Source organism: Rhinopithecus bieti, unplaced genomic scaffold (genome assembly GCF_001698545.2).
Source record: "Rhinopithecus bieti isolate Rb0 unplaced genomic scaffold, ASM169854v2 scaffold_19663, whole genome shotgun sequence".
NCBI lineage: Eukaryota > Metazoa > Chordata > Mammalia > Primates > Cercopithecidae > Rhinopithecus > Rhinopithecus bieti.
The window spans coordinates 346,838-367,714 of NW_016809524.1; the positions used below are offsets into that span (position 1 = coordinate 346,838).

Genomic DNA, 20,877 nt, shown 5'->3' on the forward strand with positions numbered 1-20,877 from the left:
ATATATATATATATATATATAAAATCATACAATCAGTGTTTTAAAATGTATTTTGTAATCCAGGCCCCATGCAGTAGCTCACACCTATAGTCCCAGCGCTTTGAGAGGCCAAGGTGGGAGGATCGCTTGAGGCCAGGAGTTTGACGCCAGCCTAAGCAACATCGTGTGACCCCCGTCTCTACAAAAAATTTAAGCAACAGACAGACATGGTGGTGCACGCCTGTAATCCCAGTGCTTTGGGGACCTGAAGCCAGAAGTTCGAGACCAATCTAGACAACATAGTGAGATCCCATCTCTACAAAAATAACTTTCAAAATCAGTCCTATCTACTCAGGAGCCTGAGGCAGGAGGGTCACGTGAGCCCAGGAGTTCGAGGCTGCGGGGAGCTAGGATCACACCAGTGCTCTCCAGCCTAGGCAACGGAACATGATCCTGTCTCAAAAAATAAAAATTAAAAAAATGTTGTAATCCTGTATATAATGTGTGAGTCAAGAAGCACAGGCATTACCATATATCAGAACCTTGGTGGGTTTTTATTATTCACTGTTTCATAACTCTGTATATTTTATTGTATGCATCAAAGAGCACTGTTCTGAGATAAGGATCCATAGTCTGCATTCACTAAACTGCCAAGGCCTCTATGGCATAAGGAGATTATTGCCAAAGTTCTCTAGAGAAGGAGTAGCTGTAGCAGATCATCATTGTCATCTGACTGTGCTGGGTAAATCCCCTGGGCTCTCTAAGCCTCAGTGCCCTCACATGGAAATTGGGGGTCAAATAGTACCTGCCTCGTAGGGAGAAATACAGTGACGTGCCTCACTTGTGGGGATCAAGTGATAAACTCCACGCAGAGCCCTGGCTCAGTACCTGACACACAGCAGGCACTCAATAAATGCTGTCATCGCTATGAATGTGCTGTTTTGTTTGGACTCTGGCTGGAGTTCTGTCTTTCAGGACACCTCTGGGCTAAGGGCAGCTTTCTGTCTCCCAGGTTCATTCGGAAGCAGGGCCTGGATCGGCTCTTCCTGGAGTGCGACGCTCACATGTGGCGCCTGGGAGATCGGCGGATCCCAGAGGGCATCGCCGTGGATGGTGGCTCGGACTGGTTCCTGCTGAACCGGAAGTTTGTAGAGTATGTGACCTTCTCCACAGACGATCTGGTGACCAAGATGAAGCAGTTCTACTCCTACACCCTGCTTCCTGCCGAGGTCAGTATCTGGGAAAAAATTCCCAAGAAAGGTAGGGGCTTGTTCTAGCCTTTGTGGCAAAGCAGATGCTGAATTTTTGGCAAAGAGATTCTGGGTCCACCTACATTGTCTTCTACACATCCAGACATCCTTGCTGTCTTAGCAGGGTCCCTGATCTCCCTCCAGTCTGCACAGAGGCTGCGTGGAGTAGACACATGGTGCCACCACCAGCAGTCCACACAGTCTTTGTGCAAAATAGAAAAGGCAGCTCTTCCTCAAGATACTTGGCTTTCATTGGTCATAAAAATCACACGATATACAGATTTTGTTAGAACAAGAATCTTACTGCTATTTTCCAGAAAACTGTTATTTAAAAAATCCTTCTGATATCCACAATGCTGACGGCACCCCTAAAAGGTATGTAGCACGTAACGTGCACAACTGTATATGCTGACCCTTTCAGGACATACCCACATCGACTTTTCTTTTTTTGTTGTTTGAGACAGTCTCCCTCTGTCACCCAGGCTGGGTGCAATGGCTCAATCTCTGCTCACTGCAACCTCCACCTCCCAGGTTCAAGCAGTTCTGCTGCCTCAGCCTCCCGAGTAGCTGGGATTACAGGTGCCCACCACCACACCCAGCTAATGTTTGTATTTTTAGTAGAGACAGGGTTTTGCCATGTGGGCCAGGCTGGTCTTGAACTCCTGGCCTCAAGTGATCCTCCTGCCTCAGCCTCCCAAAGTGCTGGGATTGCAGGCATGAGCCACTATGCCCGGCCCCCACATCAACTTTTGACACATACTTCACCCTGACCGATCGTGCAATGACCACCTTTTTACACCAAGCATCCCTTTTCTCATGTTGAATATTGCCCTATCATTCCCTGAAGAAAAGGGTGTTGGTTTCATGAGTCATACTCCATTAATCCAGAGTATTCTAAAACAGCTCCAGCCCCATCTAGAAGTGAGGAGGGGATCCAGTTCTGAAGGATTGCCACTGACATTCCCATAGCTGCCTGCTGGTCAGAGCTGGGCTGAGGGATTCCAGATTCATCTTCCTGACCTCCAGGTTGATTGCATCCTGATTTCCAATCCAGCTTGAGAAAAGTGCAGAGTTGGTTCCATTTCTGTTGCATCTATGGCATTTCTCATGAATGGTCCCTTGTTCCTTCCTTGGACCACGTAGGCTATGTGTGTTTCTGCAGGCCAGACACCCAGCACATCTCTTGCCTGTGTCTGGGGCAGTGCCAAGCTCCGGGGAGGGCTGACTGCATCCCCGTCACCCAGAGGGATGATGAGCTTGTCATCACTGGGCCAGGTTTTACTATTCTGCACACATGTTAAGTAATCAGCTTTTAATCCTATTTCAGCAAAAATCACCTCTTCTCTCAATTCTGATAACCTCCTCATCCATTATCTTGCAGGGAATTTCTGTATCATTATGAAAGGACACAGGGCAATTGGTGATTGGGTACTTTTTCCCCACTGCTTGATGGAGAGTGTATGCCTCCCTGGGCTTGAAGGCAATTCGAGCTTAAAATCCAGGTTCATGGGCATGTCATTTACCGTCACAGGAAGGTCAGCAGGGGGTGGTGGGTGGAGCCTCATTTACCCACCCATCCATTTAGAAGAGATTGTTTGGGAGTTTGGCTATTTTTAATCAAGACACCACCTCATTCCTGGTGACCAAAGCTTCGTGTGTGCTTCCTCTGCCCCTCCCTGGACCCAGCACACACAAACACATGTACTCCAGGGTCTCTGTTCAATCCCATCTCCTGCATCTCTGCCTTCCCTCCGTTCTCCCAGACCATTTCAAGAGGACTAGTTTAGAAGAAATCAGAAGGCTGTACCCATGAACTTGTAAGAGGCAGACACAGATTCACCAACAGCTTCCCTTAGGGAGAGAGAACAGGGAGGAAATATATTCACCTGGGACTGTGATAAAACAGTGTTGAAATATTATAAAAATTTCTCTCTCACTCTCTGGCAATCTCGCAAGTACTCCAGTGATTGTTTCTTCTCTAGTTTTTCTTTTCAGATCCAACATGGCCTCTTAGATCCCTTAAAAAGGTTGGCCAAGAGTCTTGGTGTTAGGGAGAATATATGGCACCTGGTTCAGTACCATGGACAGCAAGCCTGGCTATCTACTCCCTTCCCTATGTTACACAGTCCTGCAATGCAGGAAGCCCTGGGTCTATTGCAACTATCAATTTGGTCTCCCTACCCCAGGGGTGAAATTGCAGATCACCAGTCTTTGTTATCAGACTTGAATCCCTTTGAAATAGTCTGTTGGACAGAGCATCCACCTGCACTCTAAGTTGGACCACAGGGGCAGCTGACCTCAAACGCATGCAGAGAACATAAGAGTCCCTTGACTGTCGGATAGTTGTATTATGCATTTTTGCATCGCTATGAAGGAATATCTGAGGCTTGGTAATTTATAAAGAAAAGTTTATTTGGCTTGTGGTTCTGCAAGCTGTACAGGAAGCAGCCCAGCTTCTTTAAAACAACCAGTTCTTACATGAACTCAGAGCAAGAGTTCACCCTTTCCCACCCCAGTCCCTTTGTGGGAGGCTGGGAGAGGTCTCAGGCTAGGCCCCTCTCTCCCCTGCAGTCCTTCTTCCATACAGTCCTGGAGAACAGCCCCCACTGCGACACCATGGTGGACAACAACCTGCGCATCACCAACTGGAATCGCAAGCTGGGCTGCAAGTGCCAGTACAAGCACATCGTGGACTGGTGCGGCTGCTCCCCCAACGACTTCAAGCCACAGGACTTCCACCGCTTCCAGGTGAGACTTTCTCATGGCCTGCCAGCCTCCTAAGTGATGCCTTTCTAGCAAACCTCTGCAGAAATCCAAGGCCAGACCTGCAGGTCATCTTATCACATGGTGGCCAAACCTGGCTGTTGATAAACATTAGCTATTGTTGATGCTGTTACTGTTATTTAACTGCAGGTCAGGGCTGTTCTTCTAACCACGTTGACTTATTAACCCAAAAGCAAATGACCTTTCATATTATTATTCCATTTTAGGGATATGAACACTGAGGCACAGAAAGGTTAAAAAAAAAAAAATTCCAAAGGCTATACTCATATCATCCTCTCTTTATTGCCTTTTTATCAGAATCTCCTAGAATATTTAAATTTATACCCAGGAATATGCTTTTAAGTATATCTAGGGCAGAGCTGAAAAGCCTCAGAACTCTTGCCATTGTGGCTAGATGATCCTCTGTTGGGAGGTGCTGTCCCATGCCTGGGTGGGATGTTTAGCAGCACCTCTGGTTGAGAACCACTGATCTCCAGTGATATTGACGACTTTGTATTTTCAATGAATTGTATCTTTCTGAGGAGCAGCCAGGTTTGGAAACCACTGTGTTCTGTGTACTTGAAAGAGTAACAAGAGGTAGAACATTATTCCCTTTACAGCTGTCTCTGGGCAGCCTAACAATTTACTGTTCCGGAGGAGAGTGGGGAATGGTCATCCACTTACCATGAGCCCTGAGAGTGGCCCCAAGATGGGCACCCCTTCCTGCTCTGCTCCCTCCAAGCCAGGATGGTGGCTTCTTCCTCCACCCCTCCCCACGCCTAGCAGCAGAGAGCACAAATATGAATGCCACTAAATGGTTAAACGAAGCACTCTGAGGTCACTAGAGCCACTATGTAGAGATGGTATGCTACTTCCCAAACCACTGACACAGGGAAAGCAGGGGCAGAGTGCCAAGCTCATAACCCAGCCGAGGTGCCCCTGATGTGTGTGATGCTGTTCATGTTTGATCTCCTCTGTGCCAGGCTGTGTGGGCATTGGCTTTACTGGGGCAGACGTCACTTTTATTGTTCAGGTAGGGAAACTGAGGTACGGAGGGGTAGTCCCTGCTGCCTTCCTGGTTTTGTGCCTGTATGAGTGCGGAGTACACTGCAGGTTTTATCTGTCACTCGTATTCCCCTCAAGGTTCTCACTCAGCAGCTCCAGCCACCTTAAGCTGGCAGACAGGATCTGCTGAGCAGAAAGAGGGTTGCAGGGGAATATTTGACCTGTTCAATTAATTCCCACCATTGGAGAGGACCCATCCCTCACTGTCCTAATCGCAGAGAATCTGCACTTAGCACACAGAAACTCTATGTGGTGATTCCTGGAGCCCCACACTCCCCCAGGCACCAGCATTTGTATCCTAGCCCGGCATCCCAGGGACATTGTAGTCTCTGATGAAGACTGCCTCAAGTGCTCACAGCAAGCAAAGATTAAGAATATCCCCCAAGAGCTAGAGTCAAGACACTGCTGCCTGTAAGGAACTCAGAGTTCTTGTGCAGAAAACTTGAAGAGAAAGAATAATAAATATAGCAACATGCCCTTTTGGAAGATCCAGCTATGGTGCGAATCGCAGGCAGAGAAAGGAGTTTATCCTGCCCCTGAGGCCAGTCCTCTGCCCCTACATGGGTTCCTGGTAACAAGGGGCTAGTGATGATAATCAAATAGCAGCCTATGCTGTGTGCTAGACACTATGCTAGTAACCCATTTTAAGGATGCTGTGGCCGGGGGAGTTTGAGTGATTTCACCTGCACAGCTAGACAGTAGCCAAATGAGGATTTGAACTCAGGTGGTCTAACTCTCCACTGTGTTACTGTGAAAGGAACCCACCACAGAGAGGTTTCCTGAAGCAGATTGGCGATGAGATGTTTAGAGTAACACCAAGGGTACTAAGTTGCCTCAATCCTGGAGTAATGCAGTAGAGAAAGCTTAGATTTTGGAGTTATGCATTTGGGGTGTGAGTCTGTACCTACTGCTTTGCCTCTCTGAGCTCAGTTTTCTCATCTGTAAAACGGGAATCTTAATACCTGCCTTGCCAAATTATGGGGAAAATTAGAGGTAATGATATATTAGAGGTAATGATATAAGTGCACTGCCCTGCATATTGTGTGTGGTCAGTAGTTATTGCTGCTATTAATCTACCACCATGAAAGCAGGGCTGGACCCACATTTAGGTCAATAACAACACTAGACTGTAATAAGCTCCTCAAGGGAGAGGCCTGTGTTTTATTTGTTTCTGCAGCCCTGCACAAGGGGTCAGCAAACTCTAGCCCTGGGGGCCAAAGTCAGCCCACTGCCTGCTTCTGTAAATGAAGTTTTATTGGAACACAGCCATACCCATTTATTTAGTTTCTTGTCAGTGGCTGCTTTTATGCTGTAAAAGCAGAGTTGAGTGGTTTCAAAGCTATTTTCAATATTTACTGTCTGGCCTTTTACTGAATATAAAGTATAAAACCTGGTAGATTACAGGTGCTTAGTATTTCTTTAACCCTCGACCCTGACTCTTCATCCCATCTCTGCCAAGGACTTGCTATGTGTTCTCAGGTAGGTCTCTTACTGTCTCTGGGCCTGTTTCCTTGAGAGTTTGAATCATAATCACCTGGAATTTTTTTTTTTTTTTTTTTTTTTTTTTTAGCTACACTCCAGAGCTATTGACTCAGTAGGTCCTTTTACTTTGAGACAGAGTCTTGCTCTGTAACCCAGGCTGGAGTGGAATGGCACAATCTAGGCTCACTGCAACCTCCGCCTCATGGGTTCAAGTGATTCTCCTGTCTCAGCCTCCTGAGTAGCGGGGACTACAGGTGTGCGCCTGGCCTGGAATCTGAATTTTTCAAAGTCCCAGAGATTCTGATCCCTTGTGAGTCTGCAAATTGGCTGAAATACCAAAGAGGCAATAGGGCATGGTGGAGACTGCAGTGAGCAGAACAATCTAGGTGCTGTCTAAAGGAATAGCTGCTATTCAGCTTTAACCAGTTGTTACCACATGGCGTATAGGCCTGGGGTTGCCAGATCTATTGCTGTTTAAAGAGAAGCCAAAAGAGTTTCCGTGAACTCTTTCGTGTTTTAAATATGGCCAGCTACCATACATCTGCAGGCTGTATTTGCCCTAGATGACTAGCCTGTGACCTCTACCTAAATGGTGTCTGAGATCCATCCCAGCTATTACCATCTAAAATTTAGTTTATTTAACAGACATCTAAGTGCCTATCATTGCTTTAGATGCTCTGCACAGACTAACTCATTTAACCCTCCTCATACCCTTATTAACCTATTCTACAGATGTTGAAACTGAGAACACAGAAGTGCAAAAAGTGTCATGGATCCAGCAGAGCTTTGCTTCTCACCACAGGATATGCCCGTAGGTTCCCCCCACCCCCAGCACTTGCTGATTTGGTTTTTCTTTTTTGAATCCCATGAGTACAGCAGACAGCCCGGCCTACCTTCTTTGCCCGCAAGTTCGAAGCCGTGGTGAATCAGGAAATCATTGGGCAGCTGGACTATTACCTGTACGGGAACTACCCTGCAGGTACCCCGGGCCTCCGCTCCTACTGGGAGAATGTCTACGACGAGCCTGATGGCATCCACAGCCTAAGCGACGTGACACTCACCTTGTACCACTCCTTTGCCCGCCTGGGTCTTCGACGGGCCGAGACATCCCTGCACACGGATGGGGAGAACAGCTGCCGGTGAGTCCTATATGGGATGCAGGGAGGGGAGATGAGAAGCAGGAGGAGGCTCAGGGTGCAGAGGAGGGGCCCTTCCTCCTCTTTAGGGATCTGCAGTGCAATGGCACCCTATGCTTTCTCTCTTCCTTTGCCCAAAATTCATCTGACGCCACCCTCCTAGCGTGCATGGCTTTTCCAATCCAAGCCATTGCCACACTGTGTGCTTTACTTTCTCAGATACCAGATATCCTATGTACCCAATAATTTTACTCATTCTATATATACTTTAGAAGGAAGCTTTATGTCACCATACCATATGAAGCATTTGTTTTAAGCAGAAGGTAGCCACGAATATACAAAACTTTTTTTGATGGAAAATGTCAAAGATGTACAACACAGAACAGTGGAACCCCATGTTCCCATCACCCAGCCCCGACAATTTCCAACTCAGGGCTGATCTTGTTTCATCTGTTTCATTTTCATCTTCACCCACCTTCCGCCTCCTCCCAGATCAGTTTGAAGTCAATCCCAGACATCCTATCATTTCAGCCATCAATATTTTAATAATGTATCTCTGAAAAATAACTCTTTGAAACACATTCACCATAATGTCATCACACCTAAAAATATCACAAAGAAAATTAATAGGCAGAACTATTGTTGAAACTTCTCAGCCACCCCTTACAATCGTCTCACCTACCACTACCTGCCGACACTTCAGGAAAGAGCGTTCTAGAAGATGTGGAAAGAAGAGGGGGAGGTAGGAAAATAATTCAACATTATCCCTTCTCCTCCCGTCTCTTTCCCTAAGCCAGCCAAGCCTTTCACGTTGTGTACCCTTTCTTTTGTTCTGAAGCAATATGCATTTTGGATATGTACGTAATTGCACCAAGAATTGGGTATCCTGTTTTCTTCCCTTGGCATTATACTCTTAGCCCCCATTTCTCCATGCTGCTCTGTAGTTTCTGCAACGATAATGATTCTTTTTAATGCCTCTAGTATTCCACTGAACAGAAGTTCTAGAGTTTGCTTTATCCGGCCCTTCACTGTTGCCATTGTCAGTAATGTGCCATTGTCAACAATGTTCTGATGAATATCTTCTCGCAGAAAGCCCTTTTTTTTCCCATTCTCTTTTCTGATTATTTCCTTAGGAGAGATTCTCAGAAGCGCCTCTAATCACTCTCCTTCTTTTTCTTGTTCGTTTAACAACCTACCATCTTCAGTCTCCGACGGGGCTCGGGGGAAGAAGATTGTTCACTGACTGAAAACACAGGCAGGTTTCCCGCCTGGTGTCTCGTCCCTGGCCAGCAAGGTTTCAGCAGGACTGTGACACTGTCCCATCACCTCCTCCCATCCCTTGCCTTCTCTCTCCATAAAGTTTCTGATTTAGTTTAAAGGGAGACTAGTTTTGGTTAGGAATCTAGAACCTGCAGTTTAAACTCTGATTACAAGCTATTGACCTTGGGCATTCGTCTCTCTGGGCTTCGGTTTCCTCATCTGTGAAATGAGTAGTACTCATCATCTTTGTATCATAAGATGTTGTGAAGTTTAAAGGAGATAATCATCAAAAACTACCTAATGAGTTATACAGTTAATGAGTTATACAGTGTTTGTTAATCCTTTATGTTTGAGACAGTCTTGCTCTGTCACCCTAGCTGGCGTGCAGTGGTGTGATCTCGGCTCACTGCAACCTCCACCTCCCAGGTTCAAGCAATTCTTCTGCCTCTGCCTCCCAAGTAGCTGAGACTATAGGCACATGCCACCACACCCGGCTAATTTTTGTAGTTTTAGTAGTGACAGGACTTCACCAGGTTGGCCAGACTGCTCTTGAACTCCTGACCTCAGGTGGTCCGCCCGCCCACCTTGGCCTGCCTAACTGCTAAGGGTTCAGGTCATTGCTGGTATCTTAGTTGCCAGTTGCCATTACGATGCAGCCAACAGTGAACCCACTGTGTGTGATGGTAACAACTCCTCGTTCTCTCCCTGTGCTTTTGTTTGCTCACTGCCTCCCACTGCACAGTCAATCTTTCTCAAGTCAACAAAGCCATTCAAGGACCACCTCCTCTATGACACTTATTAAAATAGCCACGCCCACCATCTCCCAAGCTGAAAGTAGTTCAGGGACTTCACCTTCATGTGCAGTATCTTGGGTCAAGATCACCAGGGAGTATCTCTCCCCGCTGCTAGTCTGGAAGCAGAATCCCTGCATGGTGCAGTGCCTGACACTTGGAAGGCAAATGTCGTTCCATAATAATTACAGTCGCAGGCTTCCTAGAATGTATAAGGTAAATGATCTTACAGGACATTCCAAAAGACACCCCCAATTTATCTAGGGTTGTTGAAAGTTTCTCCCGGTACTCATTTTGGAATGAAGTGAGCTGTCACGTTGCCTCGAGCCAGGAATCCTCTGGCATCCACCTCGTTTTTTATTGTAATGGAACTGTTGTGCCTTGCTGTGGGCAAAGCCGATGTATTTATGAATAGGAGCCTGAAAATAAATCAGGACAAAAGACCCTTATCCCAAAAGGCAGAAGGGAATGAATTCCTAGCCCTGTAGCCCTGGGGCATGTGGGAAAACAGCAGGTGAAAACTTTGCCTCATTTTATCTGGATATTTTAGGCAAATTGTGCCTTTCCAGTCCATAATATAACCTTTCATTAAATCATGTTTATTGATTTTTTTTCTCATTATCAAGGAACACATGTGCATTGCAGAAATTTCTGAAATGGCAGATTGAGAGAATAAGAAAATAAAGTTGGCTTGTCATCCACCATCCAGAAATAAGGATGTCAGCATTTTATTACAGGTCCCCGAATGCCCTCCAGGGCCAGGCACACGAAGCACTAGAATCTTAACTCAGTGTGACCCCTGCAGGGTGGGCTGACCGTGGGAACCTGGAGGTCTGTGGTGCTGAACCCTGGTACATTCCGTGGGAATGCAGACTAGGAGTTGCCAGCCCAATCTCCTGATTTTTTTTCGGTGCTCATCATATTTAAATAAGAAAGAAAAACACCTTTGGGCCAGACGAATACTTCGGTTGTATTCCTGTAGATGATTGTATGGCATCTTGATTATTTTTCTGTTTTGAGGCATGAACGGTTGTCATTACTTGGATACCAAATACAGTCAAGATGAGGCATCAGAGGGCTTTGTGTTCACTCCTTGGTTACAGGGACTATAGATGTAACTTAGAAGCATGAGGTTCAAGGGAAAATCCTTCTAGAATTTTCACTCCTTCAATAAGTACTGATTGAGCAGCTTCCGTGTGTCAGACTATGTGTTAGGCACGGAGAATTCAGCCTTGATCCAGGCTGACCAGGCCCGTGAACTCAAAGCCCTCCCACTCTAGTGTGAAGAAAGACAGTACCTAAGCACAGGTAAACCAGAACATAAGATCAATAAGGGGAAATGCTCTGCAAAAAATGAAGATAAAGTCATGTAAGGGTGACAAGTCAGAGGCAGCAATGAGCTTAGCTTGTTCAACAATCCAAAATAAAGTCCCAGTGGCCAGAAGGTGTGGTGGATTAGGGTAGCTGGAAACAAAAGGAGGCTAGAGAAAGGGGCCAGACTTTGTGGACCAGGTAAGGAGTTTGGATTTTATTGCAAGCACAAAGCAAGGTGCTTGTGGCATTTAAGTGGGGGACGATGGATGTGGCTACTATAGGAACAGGTTATAGTGGGCAAAAGTAAGAGGGGGTGACAATTAAGGAAGCTGCTGCAGAGGCCCAGGTACAAAATGATGGTGGCTTGGACCAGGATTCTGGCAGTGTATAAGGAGAATAGAGGATGGAAGGGGCCAGGTGTGATGGCTCACACCTGTAATCCCAGCTATGGAGGAGGCTGAGTCAGGGAGAATTGCTTGAACCCGGGAGGTGGAGGTTGCAGTGAGTCGATTTCATAACACTGCACTCTGGTCTGGGTGACAGAGTGAAACTCCATCTCAAAAAATGAAAAGAAAGTGAAGGGAGGCAAGTAATCAAAGATTGACTTCTAAATTTTTTTTGACTGCTGCTTTCTGGAAACACTTTCTTCCTTTGACTCCAAAGACAGCAAGTTCTCCTGCTTCACCCACCTCATAGAACATGCACTGGCAGTGCTTTACTTGTCTATTGTCAAGATAACACTGTGTAACCAACAACTCCCAAATCAGTGTTTTGAAACAATATCCATTTATGTAACGCTCAAGTTTGCAGATGAGCTGGACAGTTTTCCCAGTCTGGGCTGGCCTTGCTCCTGTATCTGCAACCAACTGCAGGTCGGGAAGTGGCTCTGTGGTCCTTGGCTGGGAATAGTTGCCTGAGCCTAGCATGGCTTCAGCTGGGACAATTCGGGTAGCTCTGCTGTTTCAAATGTCTCCTCCTCCAGCAAGCTAGCCCAGGCATGCTCTCATGGTGACCTCGAGAGAGCAAGAAAGCAAACAGAAATGTGCAAGGCATCTTGAGGCCCTGCCCCAGAACTGACAGGACAGCCCTTCTACCGCTGTCTGTTGTCCAAAGAAGATTCCAGAGGTAGAAAAATAGGTTCTGCCTCCCAGGTACAAGGAAACTTGCAAAGTCACATGGAAGAGAGCATAAGATACAGGAGATGGGAGATTTGGGGACATGACTGCGGGCGACCACTGGCTGTTTCCTGACTGTATCTTTGCTGTCCAATACAGTAGCCACAGGTGGCTATTTCAGTGTAAATTAACTAAAACTAAATACAATTTAAAATTCAGTTCCTCAGTCACACTGGCCATATTTCAAGTGCTCAGCAGTAGCACGTTGCTAGTGGCTTGGGAGATGGGGGCCCCAAAATCTCATAAATCATCACTAAAGAACTTATGTAACCAAATACCACCTGTTCCCCCCAAATCCTGTGAAAAGAAAAAACTTTTAGCCGGGCGCAGTGGCTGACACCTGTAATCCCAGCACTTTGGGAGGCCGAGGCGGGCACATCACTTGAGGTCAGGAGTTTGAGACCAGTCTGGCCAACATGGTGAAACCCTCGTCTCTACAAAAATATAAAAACTCACCGGGCATGGTGGCCGATGCCTGTAATCCCAGCTACTCGGGAGGCTGAGTCAGGAGAATCGCTTGAACCCGAGAGACGGAGATTGCAGTGAGCCAAGATCACACCACTGCACTCCAGCCTGGGTGACAGAGTGAGACTCTGTCTCAAAAATATATAAATAAAACATTTCTATCATCATAGGTTTTCTGTGACAGCCCTGCCTAGATTTTGCTGCAGTGGTGGAATGACAGCACAATCCCTGGACTGTCCACTCCCAAAGTCCAGATTTAAAACAGGTTTGCATGAACTGTGAATGCCCAGCAAACAATCTGAGGACTGTTCAAGTTTCGTTTTTTTTTCCATGCCCCCTGGAAGGCAACCCAGTAACAAGGCAATGATTTCAGGAGATATGTGAACAAAGGAAGGCAGCTTCCCTGTTATAATTGGACATAAAGACTTAAAACTCCAGATCAGGACCAGAGGGAAGGCTGCGTTTAGCTGAGCGGGGACAATGATTTGTGAAATGCTGTTATGAAGGACCCACAAGCGCCTTCTTAATGTTGTGCAACTTACACATTGCAGAAGCAGCAGCTTTTTATCTGACAAGTAGGAGATACCAAGCGGGGCTCCTCCAAGGTTCTCCTCTTTTGCTCTCTGCTTCCCCCTGTTCTCTGGACATCGCCGCTTCGCTACCCTGTCCCTTTCAGCCAGCAAGCTTTTGCGGATCAAAGACATGCATTTTAAAACAACAAGCCACGTTTGCATGTGTGTTTATCTCAGATTGGCTATCGTTGTTAATGATGATAACCAGTGTGAGTGGTAAGGACTGTGAGAGAATAAATCAGTACTTCTGAAACAGTTAAGCTGCAGACACGAAGAGCCTCGGAGATTTAAACAGAAGGGAGACAAATGAAAGGTTTTGCTCAAAGATGTTGAATGCAGCACTGTTTAGAGAAGCAAAAAATTAGAGTTATCATCCAGTGATAGGGAACTTGCTTTATAAAATCTGGTATTAACGATGATGAAACACAGAGCATCAACACATACAAAACCATGTCTTCAGAGACTTTTCAAAGATGTGATAATCCTCAGGAAATACTATACAAAGAAGACAGAATAATAGCTAGGATAGATAGATGCCAACTATGTAGTATTTATGCAAATAGATGCATAGGAAATAAGGCCAAAGGGAAATCCATCAACATGACAGTGTTCACACCCCATTTTCACTGCCCAGTACCAAGCACCAGAGGACTGAATATCTGTGAATGGACATTATGTATGGGAAGAGGCATGGAAAGTAGTCATTTTACTTTCTTTGTTGTGCTTTGCTACAGTCAGCATGGTTTTCATTTATAATCAGCAAAAGAAAAAAGTATTCCTAGTCATTGAGATCATAGATACATAGGGAGCAGCTTTCAGACAGATGCAAGGAAAATGGTAGGCACTGTACACAATGGGGCCTGCTTTAGGAACAAAACTAGCTTGGTGGATGGGGAGCCTCACTGTTATCCTACACACCTTGGGCCCTAACCCATGAGCGCCTGTGTTTTCAGGTACTACCCAATGGGCCACCCAGCATCTGTCCACCTCTACTTCCTTGCCGACCGCTTCCAGGGCTTTCTGATCAAGCATCATGCTACCAATCTGGCCGTGAGCAAACTGGAGACTCTGGAGACCTGGGTGATGCCAAAAAAAGTCTTCAAGATCGCAAGCCCACCCAGCGACTTTGGGAGGCTTCAGTTTTCCGAGGTAAGAGGCCAGGTCTTGTCACATTTCGTTGTATTTTGCAGTTCCCTTGGCCAGATTCCACTCTACTATCTGAGACTTCTAGTTGGAGATGGAGGAGAAGAGGACTTGGAGAGCCCTAAAGCTAAGCTCACCCCGTGCCTGGAGAAGGCTCTCCGGCCCCAGTCACTTTCACCAGCATCTTAAACAGGGAAAGATGAAACCAACTGGAGCACGGATGTATTTTTTAGGGTAGAATTTCTGCCCCTCTGAATTTTTTATACTAGCCAGTGATGACTCCTAAACCAATGTCAGTAATATTAGTCGCATTTTCCAGAATGGAGAACTGAGGCTGATGGAGATCCAAAGATTTTCTGGATTACTAGGAAGTGGGAGAGCTCAAAATTCAACCTAGGTCTCTTTGGCCACAAATCCTATGCTGAGTTGTGGTTTTGTCTCCCCAGGTTTTAGCACCCTTGGATTCGCTCAAGGGAAGTACCAGATCAATCACTGACTATATGATTAGATGAATAGATGGATGATGGATTGAAGGAAGGATGGATGGACAGATGGGTCACATAGCTAGTTTTTTTTTTTTTTTTTTTTGATCATTCTGATCTAAATCCAGATGATATACCTTCAGGGAAGCCTTCCCTGGCCACCCACTTAAGCTGCTGCAATAACTACATTCTCCACCCAACCCTTCCCTATTTTAATACTTTTTCGTAGCATTTACTATCTAAAATTATCTTGTTGCTTTATCTGGTCACTCATTGATTGTTCACAGGAGAGTTGGAACTGTGTCTCCCTCTTCACTGCGGTATCTCCAGCACACAGAGAGTACAGAGTATTTATAGATGTTGAGTAAGACTTCTGAATGAGTATGTGAGTGTACCTGGGTCGTGGTGCAGGAAGGAAGGGGAAGCATGATCAAGCCTGCTGCGTGTTGTTCACACAAAACTGCAGCACCTAGTTTCTGCCTTTCTCACATTTGTAAGGGCCAAGGAGGTAATTTGTCTCAATGGTTCTGACTGCTGGATTAGGGACCAAGAATCTGATTGTAGACTATGGTACATCTTGAGGGGCTAAGAGTATGTTGGGGAGAGGGGGAGTCCCACCTGCTTATATTTTCCTTGACAGTCCTTCTCTAGCTTCTGTGGCCCTGCCTAACCTGTGCTCCAGCGAATGTATGTATCCCCATGAAAAACAGGCACCAGTGAGAGTTTCTTGTTGAGCCACTGTTTTCAATTAAGACTCCTAGTGGATTTGCTGGATATGAGCTGCCAAGGGAGCCCACTCCATAAATTACTGGTGTCAGGGGGCAATTAGATACTGCCCCAGTTGGATTCTGTGCTAGGGGCCTGAGCAGCCAATTGACAACATTAATGTCCCATTAAAGAGATGAATGCCTGGTGTCTGGGCTCTCCCTGTTTATCAGCCTGCTGTTGGGCAATTGGGTACTTCTGGCAGTGACAAATGATGTTGCCCCCCCCATAGCTAGTGCTTTGGGGGAGGGTCCTCACTACACAGGTCTGGTACCCTTGGTGTGAGAACCATCAAAATCACTGGCAAAAATAACAGCATGTGATGCAGAGAACCCTCACTTGTATTTTGAATTTTTTCTAAAGTCTTAATTTTAATGGCAAATGAACAGAAAGGGAAGGAAGAATGACAGGGCCACTCTGTAGGCTATTTAGGATCTCCTTGGAGTTAGCACCATCCCAGGGCCTTGCATCGTGCCTGACTCACAGCAGGTGGCTGAACAGCTCAGATACATTTCTCCAATCCATGGGAATTTCATGCTATTGACTTGGAAAAAAAAGATGCTCATTGTTTCTGCAGGTAGTCACCGAGTGCCTACAATGTGCCAGGTTCAGGAGGGATCGTGGTGAACCAGGCCCCTGTGGTCATGGAATTGCAGTCCAGTGGGGCAGTCAGCCAATAAGTGAGCAAACAGATACACAAAAACACCTCAGCTAATGACAGGTATTCTAGAGAAAACTTCATTCATGTGATTCCTGGGGACTCAGGACCTTGATGGGGACAACCTTCGATAGAATGATTCATCTAGGAAGGCTTTTCTAAGGAGATCACTGCAGAGCTAAAGCCTGTAAAAGAACCAGTCCTGGGGAGATCTGGAGCAGAGGGAAGAGCATATACAAAGGCCCTGAGGCACTCGGAATGAGCTAGGAGTACTCGAGTTGCTGTGAGACCAATGCACTGAGTGCAGCAAGTGAGAAGGAAACTGGTAGGAAAGAGGCCTCAGGGAGTAGTCTTGCAGGCCCTGGAAAGATGTTCAGGCTGTATTTTAAATGCAATGGAAAGATAGAGGGAAAATGGCAGATAGGAAGCAGGACGAACTTGCAGCTCCCACTCGGATGGACAGAGCAGTGTGTGGAGCCCCACATCATGAACTTTTGCTCCCAGAAGTACTGCAGAAACATGCCAGGAAAGACAAGAGAATCCATAGAGCCTTTAAAGGAGGTGGATTGCCCTGCAGGCTCCGTGGGACAGCCAAGGAACTGTGAATCCCCAGAAGATCACACTAGCTCACCAGCAATGGATTCAAATCAAGAAGAAATCTCTGAATTACCAGAAAAAGAATTAAGAAGTTCGACTATTTTTTTTTTTTTGAGACGGAGTCTCGCTCTGTCGCCCAGGCTGGAGTGCAGTGGCCGGATCTCAGCTCACTGCAAACTCCGCCTCCTGGGTTTACGCCATTCTCCCGCCTCAGCCTCCCGAGTAGCTGGGATTACAGGCGCCCGCCACCTCGCCCGGCTAGTTTTTTGTATTTTTTAGTAGAGATGGGGTTTCACCGTGTTCGCCAGGATGGTCTCAATCTCCTGACCTCGTGATCCGCCTGTCTCGGCCTCCCAAAGTGCTGGGATTACAGGCTTGAGCCACCGTGCCCGGCCAAGAAGTTCGACTATTAAGCCAATTAAGGAGGCACCAGAGAAAGGTGAAGTCCAACTTAAATAGAAAACAGTCACAACTTCTGAAAATGAAGGACACACTTAGAGAATTGCAAAATGCACTGGAAAATCTCAGCAATCGAATCAAATGAGTAACAGAAAGAACTTTAGAACTTGAAGACAAGGCTTTCAAATTAACCCACTCCAACAAAGACAACAACGAATTTTAAAAAATGAACAAAGCCTTCAAGAAGTTTGGAAGTATGTTAAATAACCAAACTTAAGAATAATTGTGTTCCTGAGGAAGAAGAGAAATCTAAAAGTTTGAATAATGAGAGAATAATTGAGGAAAACTTCCCTAGCCTTGCTAGAGATCTAGACATCTAAATAGAAGAAGTACAAGGAGCACCTGGGAAATTCATTACAAAAAGATCACGCCTAGGCACATAGTCATTGAGTAATCTAAAGTCAAGACAAAGGAAATAATCTTAAGACTCAAAAGCATCAGGTAACCTATAAAGGAAAACCTAGCAGATTAACAGCAGATTTCTCAGCAGAAACCCTACAAGCTAGAAGGGTCCTATCTTTAGCCTCAACAATTACCAGCCAAGCATCGTGTATCCAGCGAAACTAAGCTTCATAAATGAAAGATACAGTTTTTTTCAGACAAATTCTAAGATAATTCACCACTACCAAGCCAGCACGATAAGAACTGCTAAAAGGAGTTGTAAATCTTGAAACAAATCCTCAAAATAAACCAAAATAGAATCTCTTTAAAGCATAAATATCACAGGTCCTGCAAAACAACACAATGAAACAAACCAAGGTATTCAGGCAACAAATAGCATGATGAATAGAATAGTACCTCACATCTCAATACTAATGTGGAATGTAAATAGCCTAAAAGCTTCACTTAAAAGATACAGAATCGATAAGAATTCACCAACCAGGTGTCTGCTGTCTTCCAGAGACTTGCCTGGCACATAAGGACTCACATGAACTTATGGTAAAAAGGTGAAAAAAGGTAACTCCATGCAAATGGACACCAAAAGTGAGCAGAAGTAGCTATTCTTATCAGACAAAACAAAACTTTAAAGCAACAGCAATTAAAAATGACAAAGAGGGACATTACATAATGATAAAAGGACTAGTCCAACAGGAAAATACCACAATCCTAAATATATATGCACTAACACTGGGGCTCCCAAAACAATTACTACTAGACCTAAGAAATGAGATGGACAGCAACACAGTAATATTTACACACTTTATCAAGACAAAGTCAATAAACAAACAGTGGACTTACATGCTATACTCTACAACAAATGGACTTAACAGATACTTACAGAACGTTTTACCCAATGACTGCAGAATTGGGTAAAACAATTCTATAATACATGCTATTCATTGGCACATGGAACATTCTCCAAGATAGGCCATATGATAGGCCACAAAACAAGTCTCAACAATTTTAAGAAAATCAAAATTACAGTGAGTACTCTCTCAGACCACAGTGGAATAAAATTGGACATGAACTCCAAAAGGAACCCCCAAAGTCATGCAAATACATGGAAACTAAATAACATGCTCCCAAATTCAATGTTTCTGGGATACAGCAAAGCCAGTGCTAAGTGCAGAGTTCATAGCATTAAATGCCCACATCAAAAAGTCAGAAAGAGCCCAAAGAGACAATCTAATATCACACCTTAATGAGCTAGAGAAACAAGAACAAACCCAAATCCACCAAGGAGAGGTAAGAGACCTCTACAAGGAAAACTGCAAAACACTGGTGCAAGAAATCATAGATGACACAAACAAATGGAAATACATCCCATGCTCTTGGATGGGTAGAATCAATATTGTGACTATGACCATACCGCCAAAAGCAATCTACAAATTCAGTGCAATTCCCATCAAAATACCACCATCGTTCTTCACAGAACTAGAAAAAAACAATCCTAAAACTCATATGGAACTAAGAAAGAGCCTGCAGAGCCAAAGCAAGACTAAGCAAAAAGAACAAATCTGGAGGCATTACATTACCCAACCTTTAAAGCATACTATAAGGCCATAGTCACCAGAACAGCATGGTGCTGGCATAAAAACAGGCATATAGACCAATGGAACAGAATAGAGAACCCAGAAATAAAGCCAAATACTTACTGATCTTCAGCAAAGCACACAAAAACAAAGTGGGAAAAGAACACCCTATTCAACAAATGGTGCAGAAATAATTGGCAGGCCACATGTAGAAGAACGAAACTAAATCCTCATCTCTCACCTTATACAAAACTCAACTCTGGATGGACCAGACTTAAATCTAAGACATGAAACCATAAAAATTCTAGAAGATAAAATTGGAAAAACCCTTCTAGACACTGGCTACGGCAAAGACTTCATGACCAAGAACCCAAAAGCAAATGCAACAAAAACAAAGATAAATGGATAGGACTTAATTTAAAAAGTTTCCACAAGGCAAAACAAATAACCAGCAGAGTAAACAGACAACCCAGAGAGTGGGAGAAAATCTTTGCAATCTATACATCCAACAAAGGACTAATTTCTAGAATCTACAAGGAACTCAAATCACAGGAAAAAACAATCCCATCAAAAAGTGGGCTAAGGCCATGAATAGACAGTTCTCAAAAGAAGATAATACAAATGGCCAATGAACTTACAAAAAAATGCTCAACATCACTAATGATGAGGAAAATGCAAATCAAAACCACAATACGATACCACCTTACTCCTGCAAGAATGGCTATAATCTAAAAATAATAGATGTTGGCATGGATGTGGCAAAAAACGCTTTTATGCCGTTAGTGGAAACGTAAACTAGGACAACCACTATGGAAAGCAACGTGGAGATTCCTTAAAGAACTACAAGTAGTTCTACCATTTGATCCAGCAATTCCACTATAGGCTATCTACCAGAGGAAAAGAAGTCATTATACAAAAAAGATTCTTGCACACGCATGTTTATAGCAGCACAACTCGCAATTGCAAAAATATGGAACCAGCCCAAATGCCCATCAGTCAATGAGTGAATAAATTCCACACCGTGGACTACTACTCAGCCATAAAAAGGAATGAAATAATGGTATTTGCAGCAACCTGGATGGAATTGGAGACCATTATTCTAAGTGAAGTAATTCAGGAATGGAAAACCAAACATTGTATGTTCTCGTAAGTGGGAGCTAAGCTATGACAAAAAACAAAGGCTGAAGAATGATACATGGCTTTGGGGACTCAGGGGCAAGGGTTGGGGGATATGGGGGATAAAAGACTATACATGGGGTACAATGCATACTGCTCAGGTGATAGGTGCACCAAAATCTCAGAAGTCACCACTTAGATGAAAGAACTTATTCATCTAACCAGACACCACCTGTTCCCCAAAAGCCTACTGAAATATATACATATACACACACATTATAAACTCAAATAAATAAATAAATAAATAAATAAATGCAATGGAAAGCCTCTGGTTGGTTGGAAGCCAGGGAGCAGTATGTTAAGCTTGAATTTTAATATGTATTTGAATTTGGGTAATTGACCATTCTGCAGTGGATGGTGGTGAACTTCCAC

At 44.8% G+C, this 20,877-nt stretch overlaps 1 protein-coding gene across 1 annotated transcript in view; it reads left to right on the forward strand.

Annotated features, from left to right (window-relative positions):
* XYLT1 (xylosyltransferase 1) overlaps positions 1-20,877 on the forward strand; it is a 369,249-nt gene that overhangs the window by 329,304 nt on the left and 19,068 nt on the right. Inside the window, exons 7-10 of the mRNA XM_017889619.1 lie at positions 992-1,208; positions 3,801-3,977; positions 7,416-7,678; positions 14,206-14,401. Coding sequence (XP_017745108.1) covers positions 992-1,208; positions 3,801-3,977; positions 7,416-7,678; positions 14,206-14,401 — 853 coding nt within the window. The remainder of the gene's footprint in view (positions 1-991; positions 1,209-3,800; positions 3,978-7,415; positions 7,679-14,205; positions 14,402-20,877) is intronic.